The following is a 17,537-nucleotide window of genomic DNA, read 5'->3' on the forward strand; positions in this document are numbered from 1 at the left end:
TGCCCAAGAGGGTTAAGGCAGTGCTGGAAAATAATGGTGGCCACACAAAATATTGACACTTTGGGCCCAATTTGGACAGTTTCACTTAGGGGTGTACTTAGGGGTGTACTTTTTGTTGCCAGCAGTTTAGACATTAATGACTGTGTGTTGAGTTATTTTGAGGGGACAGCAAATTTACACTGTTATACAAGCTGTATACTCACTACTTTACATTGTAGCTGTATACTCACTACTTTACATTGTAGCAAAGTGTCATTTCTTCAGGGTTGACACATGTAAAGATATAATAAAATATTTCAAAATGTGAAGGGTGTACTCACTTCTGTGATATACTGTACCTCACAGGGCTGCTGTGAGGATAAAATAAAAAGGAATGGGATCATATATACCACCTTGGAGAAAAGGAGGGATAAACATGCAATATACAAATAAAGAAGAAATTATTTTTCTCAACTGCTTTCTTACCTGGTAGGTGGCTTCATTTTTTTTTTCACTCCCAGATAAAGCTTTAGCGATTTGACCGGCAGTACTTTCTCAGGCTTATTGCTCTGTTGAGTTCAGAAATGAGTAAATTAGCAGGAATACAATGTACAAACAGGAATGCTACAGCAAAGTGCCTATAGTTGCTTATCCTTTGGCTCGCCCCCTTTCACCACTTCCTTATGGGACACTTATTATCAACTTGTTTAGTTTTTTCTATTAGTATGACAATGCAGTCATTTGTATTTCAGCGAAAATCTTGTTGCTGTTGTTACTGCATGGGTTCCTGTAGCAAAGGGTGACTGATCACTGTAGAGGAAAGGAGCTGTACGCAGGTAAAATCTCAGGATGTAATGATTAGAAGATATCAGGGGGGAAAACCCATAACAGAAGTCATAGAGAACTCCAAAATATAAGGAAAATTATCTTGGAAGTTTCCAAGAGATAATTTTACATAAGTTTAGAGAGCTAAAAAACACACAACTTCTGTTCAAAAATCATACAACCTGCTTGATGCACAGAGACACACAGTAGAAAAGGAGGGAGTGATGTTTAAACTGATGCCTTCTCAGGATTGGCACCCAGACTAAGGAATGGCCTCCCAAGAGAGGCTTGCCAGGTATCTACATTATGGTCTTTCTGGTGCCAAGCAAATACTCTATTTACCCAGGCATTTTAATAAGAACTTTTAATGTCCTTCAATAATGGTACTTTCATTGCTGCTGCTTTTATTTTGGTTTTGTTATGTGCTGTTTTCATTCATTGTTTTGTTACTTGGATTTTATTTTCCTAATGTACTATATGCTGCCCAGAGACCTTGGGTAGCATAATAGCTTAATAGCTTAAAATATAACACATAAATGCACCACAAGTGTGTAAAAAGCAAACACTTTCCTCTAATGTAAATTCCTACATGGCAGAAAGTTTCTAACTAAACAGAAGAGGTCTACACAGATTCTTAGAATCTGTTTCTCAGAATATGGTAAATGAAATCTCTACTCCAAACTATTACACACTTTCTTTTTGGAGGATGACCACATCCACTAGGAATTAAGAACATTTGAACCCAATTTTATGGCAGTCCACCCATGCTCTGCAGTACAATGCCTAGTTTCACCACTTCCAGCACAGAAGCTGAAACACATCATGTGACTTTTAGATAAATGTGGCTCAGTTCAGAGGTGAGCTTTTTTTGCACTGAGTATTTCGACGCTAATTAGTTGTACAATCTTTCAAAAATCATTCCTAACCCAATTCTGTCACAGTAATAAAAATGCCCATTCAACCAGAAGAAATGTGCTAATTAATCTAGGTATGCATAAGTGAACAAGTTTTTAAAGGGTAAGCTTAGCAAGTAACATAGTATTTTCAAGCAATTAATGTAATATTGTGCATAATGAAATAAACATAACATCTTTGCTGACATCATATGTTTTGAATAATTTGCACAAGCATGTTTGAAATAAGCTATTAATTATGGAGGGATGAATAAAGAAACACATACAAGGGAGAAAAACAGGGCAAGAGCATGAGATTTAATGACTGTAATGCCTGAAAAATAATACAATTCACCTTGAGCCTTCAGGATAGGCTAGAACAATAATCTAATTTAAGGAAGAATATTTTTAAAACAGCAAATCGCTGTGCATAGACTTCTCGAAGCAATCCTGTGCATCAGAAAAGAGTCAGTTAGTAATGCCACCAAAAGGTGCATCACCGTATTGTGCTCTGCCCTCTGTAGTATCTAGTTCATAACCTTGCAGATTCTTATCCTGACATCATTACTATATGCAAGGCAACCCTGTACTATGGAACAGGAGCAGGGAAAAAGATGATATTAGTGCTGGCAGTAACTTAAACCAGGGAGCAAAAGGGGCAGCCCCAAGTGCTGTGCAAATTGTATCATTAAATGACACGGACATTCTAAATGATTCAGATATTTGGGAGCAGAGCATTTTCAGCTTCTTCTTTCTCAATGTTTTCATTTCTGTGCTATTAATATTCTGAGATTTTCTTGTAATGCTCACATGCATACCACCTTGAACATAGAATATTTAAGTAAAATGCTATGTACTGAAATAGCTTAATGGTAAGACGTGCAAAGTTGAAGGCAACATATGATCAACACTTGCTAATTGCTAATTAGGACTTCAATCATGCACACAATTACATGTGCATTAGTTTTAAAGGTGCCAATTTATACATATAAATTTGCTGCTTTTAGATTACAGCACTAAATAGACAATTGGGGAGAACTGGGGAGTAATGCCATTATACATTACTGCCTAGACTTTTTTTCTTCTTAAAAAAGTTATGTTCTTTAGAATGTTACAAGCTGAAGAATTTTCACTTTAGCCTTCTTTTTATGAAAGGCATACAAATAACACCTTCTACTGAAATGTTGCTAACAGAACAAAAGCCAGAATTAGGGGATACAAAATCATTAACAAATAATACTTATTCAAACCACAATCCTATGCATATTTAAACAGAAAGATGTCATACATCTCCCAGCATTCTTCAACAAACCGTTCTTGGATGTTTTAATGTCTCAATGTGCACTGAATTCCACTGTAAGTTTGTTAATTACCACATGGGCATTAGGATGTCCTGGAAGGCCCATAGCTGACAGTTCTCTTGAGCCATGGAATACATAACAGTGTGAAATGGGATTGACAATTCACAAACGGATTAGTCCCCTGGATTAAACATTCCATATGTAAATATATGAGCATCTACCCATCTATCCATCAACAGAGTGGCCAACCTTCAGCTTTGAAAGGGAATTGGACAGATTCATGCAGGATAAGGTTTATCAATGGCTGCAGAGCATGCTAGCTATTTGCTACTTCCAGGTTCAGGGGCAGCATTCCTCTGGAAATCAGCTGCTAGATAGCAATGATGTAAGAAGTGCACTGCCCTTATAGCCTGCCTTTGAGCTCCCCATAGTCTGGTGACTGTCTAACCCCCTTTAAAAGCTGTCAAAGCCGGTGGTCTTCGCAATCTCTTGTGTTAGTAGCACAACAAATCCCTTCATTTTATCTGCCTTTGATCTCCCATTTAATTTCATGAAATGACCTCAGATTCTGATATAAGTGCAGAATAAAAAACTTCTCTATCCACATGATTGTGTACTCCTGTTATAGCTTCCCTTACTCATCATTTTTCTACATTAAACAGTCTCAGGCATTGTAACCTTTCCTTGTAGGTGAGCTGCTCCAACACTTCTACCATTTTAGCTGTCCTTTCTGGCACCTTGTACCACTATGCAATATTGTACAACTCTACCGTTACCAGTAGAAGCAGCTATTTGCACACTTTTCAATCTTCCTAATAAACTGCTATTGTGGACATCGCTGCCCCTTCCACCCTTGCACCTTAACGATCTTCAACATATAATGCACCACCATCTTGATGTGGAATAAGTCCTTCCTTCCTTTTAACCTGCTATTGCTTCCCCTCTTGTTTGGATCCAACATGGTAATTTTCTCAGATTGGGCCCTCACCAGTCTCATGCTTTAACTCCAAAAGGTGCCATATACAGCAAACATGGAATAAAGTGATGGTTTTTTGTGCCCAAGCTACTTAAACAGACTATTCAAGCTCCACAAGTAAGTGAGGCCTCTATTAAAAGTGTTGGCAATACATTCTACATTCACTCCATACATTTATTCAAGTGTGTTTGAATTAAATGTTAAAATACATTGTTGCACAAAGCAAGAATACACTCCTTTTAAACCTTCCTTTTTTGTGTATCATACTGGCATAAACCAGGTTGTTTTCCAACTTTCCACACAGGCAAGCAGAACAAAAAGCATCCAATGTCAGTTGTCAAACGCTACGCAAAAGGGAAGGTGTTTAGGTGCAATTGCATATGATTTAAGAGGGCTCAGTGCAGGTATTTATACCTTTATATCCTTGTAAAGGAGGAAATTTCCTTCCTGCAAAACAAAATAACGGTCTTGAAACTTATTTCCAGACAGTAATTTAGATGGCTCTTCTTTGTATTTCAGATAGCTGGCTTTTATGATGTCTTTTGTATTCTTCTCTGTCAAGATGATAAAAAGAATACTTAGTTCACAATTTATTCTACTTTTTAAAATATCATACAGATTGCTCAGTTTTATACATCTTCAACATGAATCTACACAATCAGAAAACCAAGGAATTAATATAATTTTACTACTCCCATTTATTTTAGATTTTGTGTTCCTCTGCAGACATAATTATCATGCAGAGTCCCCGCTGTCCCTTTAACAGTGGTTAAGCATTTCACATGAATACCCAAGTAACAGTTAAGGTTTGGCCAGAAACCAGGATGCAAAAGCATCTTCGTTAACCCTAGTTAAGTGTTATGTCTAGTCAAGCAGGAAAGAGTATTATTTTGCTTCACCTCTTCAAATTCTTTGATTGCAACCTGAGCAGCTAGGATCTCTCTCTATAACATGATTAATTTAGCAAAAAAAAGGGGGGGGAGGGGGGAGTGTCATTTCCAGGTTCTTATGGATGCCTGGGTGAAACAACCTTAGTGGCCTTGCTCCATGATTTTGTTTCCCTGCTGCTGTTGTTATCAGTTGCTATTGTATCGCATCCTCTTCCCTGTAATTACCATTTGCTTTACCATTTGACAGGTAAAGAGCCAGTAAGCAGGGATGAAGAGGCAATTTTTGTTACAAAAAAAAAAAAAAAAAGGAAATATTTGGAGCTTAATTTCTGAAACAAGCCTATGTTCCAATGTCACAGTCCCTTCCTGAACTCAAAAGTATCCTCTCCAAGAACCACAATTTCAACTTCCTTGCCCTAAACAGACTTCACCCGCCTGCAGTAGGAGCCGGAGTCATGGCACGCAGGGAAACAAGGAGAGGGGTCTAGATGCAGCAGGCCACCAATGCGTGTGGACAGCTCACTCCATCCTTCTCTCTGTCTGTCTGTCTGTCTGTCTGTCACTTGTTGCTGCAGCTCACACTTTGGGTTGATGAGTCTTTAAAGATAAGCAGGAAAGCTGGGCGAGGGACTGAAGACTCTCAGACAAGGGGGGAACCTGGGTATTCTGATCCAGCTCTGCTTTCAAAACTGAAGCAAGAAAATAGCTGGAGGGACACATAAAGCTAGCATTGCAAGTCCCTGAAGCATCTGAATCCACAGCTTTTCCACCAGGATCTATCCTCCCAGCTCCATCAACAATGTTAGAAAAAGGGTTTCGCTGACATGTTTCTTAAAAACATTTGATATTTATCTTGTTCATCATGCCTGCATTTATTGCCTCTTAAAATGCATGTAAACTGGATTTCTGCTACATCGTAAGGATATGAGGTTTTGTGATTTAGGAAATCCAAGTCAATCCACTGACAGTTTCACAGACATTCATAAAATGATTTAGAGTCTGTCATCCATTATCTCTCTCGATTCACAAATCTTGGTTTTCAAAAATGTCAGCATTGTACCATTCATGCCAGATTCTGAGGAATGTATGCAGCATCCCAAAAAGTTCTCACAGCACAATGGAACTAAACCTGGGCATGTTTAGGTCAGGTGAACACATGCCTTAATACTGAAACAGTCCACTGACTTCACTTATGGTTTGGACCCAACATCAGCAATTGTAAGCCCTCTAAAGCTGGCCTTCTGTTTGTAAACATTTTGATATGCAGCAGACAGTCCAAAATACAGAAGTTGAATAAAATCCTTCTCAACATGCAATTATGTGATCTGCAGGGAATTTTAAATATCACCACAATGAATATTGAACTTCTTTTAATGGTGGGTGTTCACAGCAAAGAGGATCTCCAACCACAATAACCATTTTAATGTTTAAGAGCACTTTTTCCCTTACCACTTCCTCAAGTGACTCAAAGCTTTAAATGACAGTGCCACAGATTTTTGTAGGATATCTGTAAGCTAAACAAAATGCTCCTTCGGAAATATGGCTCTGCACCCACAGAAGAGTCTCCAGCAAGACAACAGTGCCACTTTTCCCATACCAGGTGTTTTAAACCAGAATCCCAGCATTCTTGACCATTGGCCAGGAATAGTGTGTTGGGAGAGGGGCAATGGCAAAAGGAGGTGCACCTAAAAGTAAAGTACCTCCCACTTGCCATGACACTCCCCCCAATTCTCAATTTTTTCAGTGCCCTCCACCACTGTATCACTTTCCTGAGGCTCTAGGTAGCCAAGAAAAAGGAATGCATTAACTCCCACACACACAGAGCCTTTTCATGGGTCCTTTTCAAAGTACTTACTGCTGGAAATTTATGTGCAAACACTGTTCCGCTACTGCGGGCGTGCAAATTCCCCCTCCATTTACTTCCTATCTGCATTTATTTCCATTTCCAAAAATGGTGCAAATATTCCTGACAAGTTTTTTTTTTTTAACAGTTACGGGTTAATGGGATGGGTCAAATGGGGCCCCAGCACAAATGGTACTTATACCAGCCCCTCGGCCCAGCCCCATTCACTCACCTTCTCAAGCTGGTAGTTCTTTTTTATTTTTATTATTGTTTTTAGAACTGCCAGGGAAAACAGGAGCCATGAAAAGGGTTGAAAGTTCATTCCCTCCTTTGTTTATTTAAATAAGGTTTGGTTCTTCTCAAGACTGAGACCTATCTCCTCAGTGCATATATTTATAGAGTATTAAGAGCAGGGGCTGCTCAGAATTTTCTCTGAAATTTTCCTTACTGTTCTGTGGCTAATTTTTCAGTCCTAGGAAATTCTATGGAAAGATTATGGCTTCATTCCAATGGCCCGAGGAATCAGTTATCTCACTGGAATCCCTTTGAAAATTGAAAGCTTAACCAAGATCAACAAAGGATGGTCTTTGGTGCTAATGACTCAGAGCAATTTTAAAGAAATTAGGGGAAACATCAACATACCCTTGTACAGTTTCATTGCATCCGCTGTTAGGAACTTCTTTATTACAAGGCATGCACTGCTGGGGTTTGGCAATGAGCTCCAATGAAGAATTTGTTCTAGAACATTCTCATTATAATGTAAAGGACGTTCTGGAGTGTGTGAAACAAGAAAGAAATCCAGAAAAGGGTATTTATAATCACATTACATTCTTATTTTCATGAGTCACATTTTTCATTGTGGATCTTCTCCTGGTTTATTACAGAAGTCAGATTCCATTTTCTGAACACATGGAGCTATAGAAATTACAGTACTAGTTCTACCAAAATACAAGCTGCATGTATGTAAAATGTATAGACTGTTTTTCAATTTAAAAAACACCTATTACACCTACAAATTTGAAACAGAAAAGGTTAATACACCACATAAAAATGATCCAGCCCCAAGTAAAAGAATTTATTTCTCTACAGGATTCGATGGACCATTAGTGACAGAGAGGATCATGTACCTACAACCTTGAATGAACAAGGGTTAACCAGGAAAGAAACTATATACATAAAAATCAGAAAATGTTAACATAAGGGCAGCAAAACCCTGGTGCCGGGGAGGTTGCTGGCATGTGTGACAAACCTCCGAGAATGCTAAAACAACTGTGGATATTTAAAATGGTGGCCAGTACACATCACAGAAGTTCACAAGATCATTAACCCCATGTTTGAAGAGGAGGAACCAAGGAGAAAAGGCTACTCTTCATGCATAGGCTGCCCTCGTGACTGCAAACCCTGTCTGTTGGATTCTCACAATCACATCCTCAGCAGTGCTCTCCCAGATTCAATATAAAGAAAGTGGGGAACCGGGCTGCCAGCAACCAACCAGCATAGCCCCACTTGTCTGCCCCACAGTCCACACCACATAGTTCTGCAAGTCACAATGCCCACTGTCAAAAGGAACTAGATTAGCAGCCAGGCATATGTCAGCTCGCACAGGGACTCCACCCAAAAGAGCAAGTCTTGTGCAGATTCTCCATGCTGACAAGTCCCTTACTCCATGGAGAAGTCCCACCCTATATCCACAATGCCTGCTGGCATTGAGGAGAAGCATTTACTATTAGAAGAAGTTTTCTCACCTTAATGCTCTCTGGATGTGCTGGGCTACAACCCCCATCACCCCAACCATTGCCAGATGGAGATGATGGGAGTTGTCCAGCTGATCTGGAAGGTGTCAGCTTGGAGAAGGCTGCTTTACAGCAAGGAGGTGGGAAATTTCCCAGCACCCATATTGCAAAAGGCATTTCCTTTTCCAATAGAGAGAGCCATCCCAAAGATGGTTTTGCTCAACCCTTAGAACAGCTTCCTGCCAAAGGCTATATTGTGAAGTCTAATGAACTCATATACAGAGATAATAATTAACACTTATTCAGAGATAATAGTCTATCTTCCGTTCCACCTTAAAGCAAAAGCTTCGGGAGGAAAAGGCAGCAAAACAAGGCACATCTACCAATAACATGTGTGCTCCCAGAGCAAACACCTACTGCTTTATTTATAGTTTCATTGAAGACCATCTGTCATAATGGATTATACGGTACATAAATCATTCTATTGAAATGCATTAGTTATTTTACTGGCAACATACCTCATTTGCAAACTATCCATCATATAGAAATTACAACAAAAAATTATATACTACAAGGCCCCATTTTTATAGCAAGCCCCCTGTATAAGGCCAGATAATTTTACCAATTATTCCTGCTGTTCCATATGTAAATAATTTAGTTGATCTTTAATATTTCAGTTCCAATATATCAGACGTCTAGCTGTCAAACTTACATATCCCATTATTTTGCTCCCAAGGTCATTATGTGTTTGCCAGTAAACAGTGAGAGAACTATTTGTTCCAATCCAGCAATAAATATCAGAAGGAAATTGCATTCTTGAAAATGTAAGATTTTAATATACTTGTCTTCTCAGAATTTGGTTTCAGCTGGTTAAATAAATTCCAACTTGAACAGAGGTTTTTGTTGAAAAAACATTAAACTTGCTGAAAAGTAGACTTCAGTGAACTGATTTTCACCTGGGAGGGCATCTCAGCTGAGTCATACCTCTTGCAAATGAAGACGGGGGTTCATTGGATTAATCTGGAGCTCCACAGAACACACACACACGCACACACAGGCAAATGCCTCTCCCTCCATGGAATGGTTCAACTATAGCCTTGCCCCAGCATGCTGGTTTTCATGGTACCCAATACGCATGCATGTGTGCGAATTTTGTTTCGTATGGCATGGTCCAGACACAGATCACCTCAGGAAAAGTCAAATTAAAGACTTCAATCTGGCTTGTGCGCTGAAAATTCCATCCATCATTTCTCTCAAAACCAGTTGTGCGGAAGAGTTTGCTAGAAGTTTCTCCTCTTGCTCACAAGCAAAGCTCTCTCCTCCCCTTTTCCTCTTCCATTCCCCTTCACCCTTCTCTCTCTTTCATTCTCCCTGCTTTTCCTCAGGGCTAACTGGACTTCCCCTCAGATGCAGGTCAGATGCAGCATCTGAAGAACCTTTTGCCCAAGTCCAAATCACTTCTTCCAATGAAATCAGAGGCATCCCCACAACCTCAATGCAGTCCAGGAGCACAGAAGGGGCAAGGGGTTACAATCTCCCTAACCCCGTTATAGTTCTAATCTGAGTTGGAGAGGTGGGGTGGGGAACACTAAATATTCACTTTTAAAAAGCATTCATGCACTTGCTTATTGAGATGAACAGCATCTCATCTAGGATGGCTTTTAGATGATAATTTAAAGAAGCAAATGATCAACTGGGCAAAAAATGCTTTCATGTATTCACCACCTGATGCTAATGACCCCAAACTGCCACTGAGCAGAGGACGGGTTTGATCAGAGGTTTCTTACAAATCTTGGCAGTTTCAGGGAAGGGATATGGTCAAAGCTAGGCCTCTTCTGAAACTTTTCTGTAGTGGGACACCCTAAAGCAGCTTTCCATGCTCTTTTTAGACTGCATGTTTATTGTTACCTGAACAGCTACACAGATTGTTTATTTTTAAAGCTGCCTAGCTTTTCTCAATAAAGAAAACGGCAAAGAGTAGATAACTATAACTGCACAAGACAACCCCAAAGGAGAAAGGTCACTAACCTAGCTCTCCATTTTCAATCACTTCAAATGTAGCCCACACATCATCCTTGTGCGGTGTGATGTTTTTTATCCCCAATATGTCATTAGTCAGCTCTTCTGCCTCCATCATTGGCGATACCTGTGTTGAAGATCACAAATAGCTCAGGCATCATTCAAAGCGGCCACACAATTCTAATTTGTGCCAAGGTTTCATGCTCTCAATCACAGGAGGAAAAACTGTCCATCTCCTTTTGTAAGGACAATTGCAAAAATCCAACTTTATGAATCCATTCATTATTTATCACATCCCCAGCCAAGTCATCATTAACTGCGCTAGAAGAGATTGGGAAGATTCATATTACTTTAGAAAAATACAGAGGGATGCTGCTGAAAGCATTTTGCCCCTGTTCTCTCTTTCAAAAGCTTATTTGATATTTCTAAAAGCCTGAAAGGAAAATAATGCCACAGAAAGTCTCAATGCATTTATTTTTTTTCCAGCTTTTGCTAACCCACTGCATCCTGTCTAAAATTATAATGAAACAGATCACTACAAAGCCTCTCTCTTACTTGGTTAATACAGATACTTAAATTATTTTGCTCCACCATCACTCCATTGCATATGACAAAGGAACAGAGAATCCAGATCCAACAAAGGTATTAGAACTAAGCACTTGAATCTCAATTAGCAGAAGCAACAAATCGAGGCCTTTCAGCAAAGCACCCCTGGCTTAAAATAATGATGTCAGGAGAAAGGACATTAAAATGACCTTGTGCTATTAAGTAATCACAGCAATCACTGGGCAATTGTTAATTTCTGTGTACTGTGCAAGTAAAGGAAATTACACTTTCAAAGCTGATATTGCCATAAAACTGTCATTACACTGCAGTAATTTAAGTGATCCATTTAAGTGATATGAGGAAAGGATAATGTGCTTCATTCCAGCCAGGGCTGCCTGGTGACTGCATGTGCAAAAAACAGCAGTGCACAAAAGCTCCCATGAGTAGCTTTTGCAGGAGTTCAGACTGTCCACACACTTACTTCCATCCTCCAGATTGCTGGCTACAGCAGCAATCAAATGTTGAGAGGAAGGAGGGTGGGAAGGGAGTTAGATTCTCCTCTTAGATTCTCCTGCTCTTGTTTCTCTCCATCAGCCCTGCATGAAGCCACAAAATGAGTGATTGGAGCTCTCCTGTTTCTAGGCCGGCAAACATTCAACTCTCATGTTTCTGACTGAGGATTACATATATAGCACATACCCTTTGATGCCTCATCAATAATTAAGCAAAAATCCAAGAAAGTAAAGAGAAGTAATTTTTTAAAAGAAACATATGGATAAACACATGAACAATGGAACTCGCATTGAGAGAGATGCATTTACAATGGAATGTTATGCCTCTGTTGTTTTTTAAGACAACTTCTTAGAAGTGTTTTAAATGTTTTAAGCTTTTAAGATAATCTTCTAAAAATGGCAGCCATACCCTTATTATAACGCTGCAGTCTGGATCCCTCCTTTCGACGTAAACTTCAATGAGCAAGTCTCCAGCCTGGGAAACCTAGAGTTGAAGGAAGTGCACGAAAATAAAACCTTCAGGAGATGATCCACCCTCTCCCTCTGCTACTTCATGTCATTCTCCATCATGTGTGGGATGACCAGACAACAACTCTCTTTCCTCGGGGACAGCTGCTTCTACTCATGTGAGAGATGTGCCCATACACTTGGCTGTCTGCAAGGTGCAGACTGGACTGAGCTCCCCACTTTCATTCTGCTCACCCAAAAAAAAAAAAAAAAAAAAAAGCCATTCATTTTTATTATAGCTAAGAAAGAGTCGTATCTTTTGCTGTCCAAAAGAGTGAGATTCGCACCCTCACTGCTCAGTTTCTGTCGCTAGGTAAAGACGTTTTTATTTCACACCTGCTTTTAGTATAATTTATGGTTTTATTATGTCTTTCTCGCTGCTTACTTTTATTTGTCACATGCATTTGTCTTCTGTCCCATGGATATTATTGATGTGTTGGATTTACTAGTTTTTTTAATTTTGATTTTATTCTCTATGTCATTGATTGTTGTTTTTCGGACAACCCAGAGAGCCCCCAGACTTACAAGTGTCATCAAAAACTAAATAAAATTGAAACCGCCTTGGCATTTTCAGATTCCGGCAACTGAACTCAAATGTGCACGGTGGCAGGGCTGTCTTGTTTTGGTTGCACTGCTTAGGCAGGTTGTTCCTTTCTGACAGCACTTGTGCTCGGACACTGTGATCAACCATGGCTTGAACATGATGGGAATAAGCTGATCTGAGCCTTGGGCTTGCCCTTGCCTCCCCACCTCCACACAGCCACGAGGAAGGGTTCCAACGCTTGGAACAATAGTCTGTGAAGCATGTGAATCTGTTCACAGGAACCCACCACCACACACCAAAAGACCATGCCAGGGCAGTTTCTGGGCTGTGCAGGTTAACCCTGCCCCTTCACCACGTATGTGTCCAGTGGCCATGCTCCCAGCTGTGACCAGCTGCATTTGAACATGTCATGCAGGGATGTGCATGCAAACTGATGAATGGGCACATGGCTTCTCCATGTGGGCAGCTTCCTTCCTTGAACAGAGGAGTTCTGTGCACCTGTGTTTGTCAGGATGCACACAAAAATCCCTTCCAACATGTTCTAGGGCAGGGTGATGTTGCTGCTGGCTGTGTCAGCAGTGGGAGACAGAGATGCCTTGCATGGCCCCACTATCTTTAAATGTGTAAGTAAGGGCACTTACTACAGTCAATATTAACCACAGTTTAGGAACTGTGATGAATCAAAACCTGGGGAAAAATCCACCAGTTTCCACCTGTTCCTCCTGTTCTTGTTGGAGGAGACAGGTGGGGAAAGTGCACGCACACAGTCACTGTGAACCATATGAAAGAGAAGGCTTCCAAGTCACTGCTTTGCAAGAAACTGTCTGGAATGGAGGCAGTGACAGCTGGAGGTTTGTACCTAGTCTAATTAAGCAAAAAACTTTTAAAAAAAACCTACAACTTTGAAGATCTAAGTTCACCAGAGGATGGTTGGGTGGGGAGGTCATTTTGACATTTTTTCTCTGGGCCTCCAGAACAACATGCACAATTACCAACTGGATTAAACAGAATTTCTCCAAACCTGTAATCATGTTTTTAAACAGTCATTCATTGTATGCCAAGGTTCCATTTACCTGAATAAATCCGTGGCCCAAATGTGAATGGTGGGAACCTCAAAGACAATGCTAATCTCTCCTTGAGTGACCAGCCCACTTAGACAAATTGAAAAACAAGAAATGTGCTACACCCACACCAGGCTTAGTTCTCACTGAGAGCCTGTGTCTTAGCTGCACCACTCCTGACTGCAGGAAGAAACCCATATAATTGAACATTTCTTCATATATATATATATATCTCCCCTCAATGCAAAAGCTAGAATGCTAGGAACAAGGCAGGCTGGAACCCTGTTCCTTACATATTGGTTGTCCTATTTTATGGAAGAAGTATGTTCCCACACACTTGTAGTTACAAGTTTACACTTTCGCTTGGACTTTTAGCCTTATAGCTATTCTTTTTACTGGACTGCCTGCCCCCACTTTTCCCCCAGAACAAGAATAAACAAGGCTAAGTGAGTCAACTTTGTTTTTTCTTAGTTAAATGTGGAGGAGGATCATCCATTTCCCTCACAATTCAGGGAGACACTTCTGAAACAGTTTGATAACCTCCTATTTCAGAGAGATTGTTTGGTGCCTCACATTACTGTCTGCCACATTTAAAAATTGTTAAAAGCCACTAGAAACTCTCAAGGCATCTGTGCTGTTTCTATTTTACATTCTATGCAGATATTCATGTCATGAAAAAAGAGTACAATTCAAGCAGCAGATAGACAAAGAGTTGGGTATTCCAAGATGCATGGAACACAAGCACTCCACGTCCATCTTGGAGCATCCTTCCCAGACATAAACAAACATATTCAGGTTGATAACTAGAGACTAAACAGGAAGAAACAAACCGCAAGTCTGTGCATTTGTGAATGCTTGAGCATCAAGAAGGCACCAATACTCTAAAGGTACTTTTGCAAGAGATGAGCCGTTTCAAATCATACCTTTAAAAGATACTGCAAAAAGTCTAATAACTGTCATTTCTCATAACAATTGGACCTGTGGCTGTATATTATGCCTGTGCTGGACATTAAGAACAGTTCAAACTTAAATCCTCATTAGAATGTCATCCAGATATGGATCCCAGTACAAAAGGAAACTGTTAATCAAGGTTTGCATCCCTTTAAGGAGAGCTATATAGGCATAGAGTCCCTTTTGTATTAGACCTGATAATCTGGTCAGCACATAAGAGCAGGGCTAGCAGACCCATTCTCAGAGGTTCCTTGATATCTGCGAAGTCTCATTTGTAAGATTAGACCAATTTTCACAAGTAAATAAATGAAACCACATGGTGCAGATGGGCATAAACTGTGTTTCCCCAAGGCAGGCAAGAAGGAAATCAGACAATGAGCCACAGGCATAACAGACTTATGGAAGTGGTGCCCAGTGGAGGTAGGTGCAAGAAGAGATTTGCAATAGCATCAAGAAATGAACCTGTGTTTCTTGAATGCAAGTTCTATTTATTGGTATTATAGTATAGAGCAATAAAGAACAAATAAAGTTATGGAAATAATTTCAAATTACTTTCTGCAGAATTTGTTTTTCCTGTAAGTAAAAGACACTGCATCACTATGTTCACTAAAGAGCCACATAATGGAGAAATTAGGACTTTAAGGTCACAGTGGCCTCTGAGAATTGAAACTAATGGAATCATTTGTGAGGGGGAAAACGCATTACAAAGCGACTTTGAAGAAAGCTTCTTAATTATACTGGCAACGACTCAGAAAAAGCCTATTTCGTAGTGAAATTTGCTTTTTAGATGATATTACTGGGAAAAAAAGTTGGAGGAAGGAATGAAGTTGACATTTGATTTCCACTGGGCGTATCTAAACATTGGAGGGGGGAAAAATCTGTGCTGCAAATTACAGCAGCAAACAAAAACAGCTGGCAAAGTGTTTGGTGGGCAGGGGGAAAAAAAGAAGAATGGTTAACCAAGTGCCAACTGGAACGGAAAACAAGGTCATCATGAGAAGCGTGAGGTTTTTCTTTGAGTTGCAAAAGAAGTTAGGGCTGAGTGAATTTTATTTTTAAAACAGCTCTGTGTTTTTTAATAATTCAAAAGAGAGCTTTGCAAGTCCGACCACACCGAAACCTTGTTTAATTTCTGTACTGTTGATTGCTTTTCACTATTCTAGAAAAAACAAATGTTGTATAAAATGTACTGCAACAACTAGATACTTTAACAAAATAACTTTTGAAAGCTTAATAAAAAGTAAATGGTCTCATGCAACAAGCAGCCTTCAAGCACCACCTGAATCATTTTGTTGGCATAAAGAGGTTGGAACTGAATCTTCACCTGGAGGATTTGTCTCTTTTTGAAATTTGTAACTTATACTTCTCATAATACCACCGCCTAATATCACTAGCCTTTCCACTGGGGTGCAGCCAAAACAGGGAAATTATTTTATGATTTTTTTCAGCCTCTGCTGTGGTCATCCAGAGTTTTGGAGTGCATTGCCATCAGTATGTGGACAGCTCATAGCTCTATTTCTTCTTTTCATCCTCATCAGGTGAAGCTGTAAATCTGCTAAACTGCTGCCTGTAGGCAATAATGGACAGAAAAAGTGCTAACAAACTGAGGCTCAAATCAGACAAGCATGAGATGCTGTTAGCAGGTGGTTCTTCTGACCAGGCAGAGCGTGTTCTACCTGCTCTGGATGGAGTTGCACTCCTGAAGGAACAAGTTTCAGAGCCTGGGGGTTCTCCTTAATCCACCTTTGTCACCTGAAACTCAGGTGGCCTTTGTGGTATACTGTACTTTCTGCCAGTGGTCTAGGGGGACCTTTGACTGGTGACCCAGCTGCACCCCTATCTGGACAGGATTAACCTGGCTTTAGGTAGTCTATACTCTGCTAGCCTCCAGGTTAAATACCTGCAATGCATTCTACATGAGGCTGTCTTTGAAGATAGTTCAAAAGCTGCAGCTCGTGAAAAATGTGGTAGCAAGGTAGATAATAGGGACAAAAAGGCCTGAATGTATAACACAGATCCTGGGCTGGTTGCAGTGGCCGCCTGTACATTTCCAAGCATGATACAAGGTGCTAATTCTGACCCATGGAGCTTCACACAACATGGGACCACAGTGCCTGATGGAGTGCTATTTCTGGCCTGACCTCACCTGTACATCTAAGACTTTCCATACATATTTTAAAAAGGCTTTTATTTTTAAAAAAGTTAATCACATCATATTTAATAGAGATAGAACAGATGTGGCAGCCATTTGTTTTTCTGGATGCAAATAAGGCCTTCGGGAACATTATTTGGAAGTTTATTTGAGGTAGGTTGAGAATTTTGATCTCCTTACAGAATTTCAGGAATGGGTTAAAGTTCTATATCCCACCCCAAGAGTTGCAGTTAGGCTCAATGGATTTTTTGTCTGACATTGTTTTATGTGAAAGAGTTACCAGACTCGGGTGGCCACTTTCTCTCCTGGCATGTGCTCTCTGACAAAATGCTAATAAGCACAGACATATGCTTTTGTGAACAAACTACCCTGGGAACCCATGGCCTGTTGGAGGATTTAGCTGGCGGCAAGCCCCTCCCCCCACTTACACTTGCTTTATGGTTTAGGCATGCCAGCAATCTGGGGTCAGAAACAGGAAGCTATCTTACACTGAGTCAGACATTGGTCCTTCCAGCACAGGACTGTCAACATTAACCGGCAGGAAATCTCAAGGGGTTCCAGGCAGGATTTCTTTTTAGTGATACTTGGAGATGCCAGGGATGGAAGTGGATTATCTTCTGCAGAGGCTCAGCCTATAAACCAGGCCCTTCCCTCAAAGGCAGGAAAGCAGGAAGGAATTGTCAATACTTACTTGAGTATCTTTCCATTTGGTGATAAAGCTATTTTCAATATCCATTTGCTTCACTTGTTCTTCATGTACCTGCTCATAGAGAAATTAATTTTACCAGATGGGTTCCCTTTTTTC

At 40.1% G+C, this 17,537-nt stretch overlaps 1 protein-coding gene across 1 annotated transcript in view; it reads right to left on the bottom strand.

Annotated features, from left to right (window-relative positions):
* Positions 1–17,537, bottom strand: part of ARAP2 (ArfGAP with RhoGAP domain, ankyrin repeat and PH domain 2) — a 113,413-nt gene that overhangs the window by 10,169 nt on the left and 85,707 nt on the right. Inside the window, exons 23-28 of the mRNA XM_044418265.1 lie at positions 17,424–17,495; positions 11,927–12,001; positions 10,469–10,586; positions 7,350–7,478; positions 4,389–4,528; positions 466–548 (exon numbers count right to left, since the gene is read on the bottom strand). Of these exons, the coding sequence (XP_044274200.1) occupies positions 466–548; positions 4,389–4,528; positions 7,350–7,478; positions 10,469–10,586; positions 11,927–12,001; positions 17,424–17,495 (617 nt within the window). The remainder of the gene's footprint in view (positions 1–465; positions 549–4,388; positions 4,529–7,349; positions 7,479–10,468; positions 10,587–11,926; positions 12,002–17,423; positions 17,496–17,537) is intronic.

The sequence above is a fragment of the Varanus komodoensis genome, unplaced genomic scaffold, assembly GCF_004798865.1.
Source record: "Varanus komodoensis strain SLA01 unplaced genomic scaffold, ASM479886v1 scaffold9, whole genome shotgun sequence".
NCBI classification, from domain to species: Eukaryota; Metazoa; Chordata; class Lepidosauria; order Squamata; family Varanidae; genus Varanus; species Varanus komodoensis.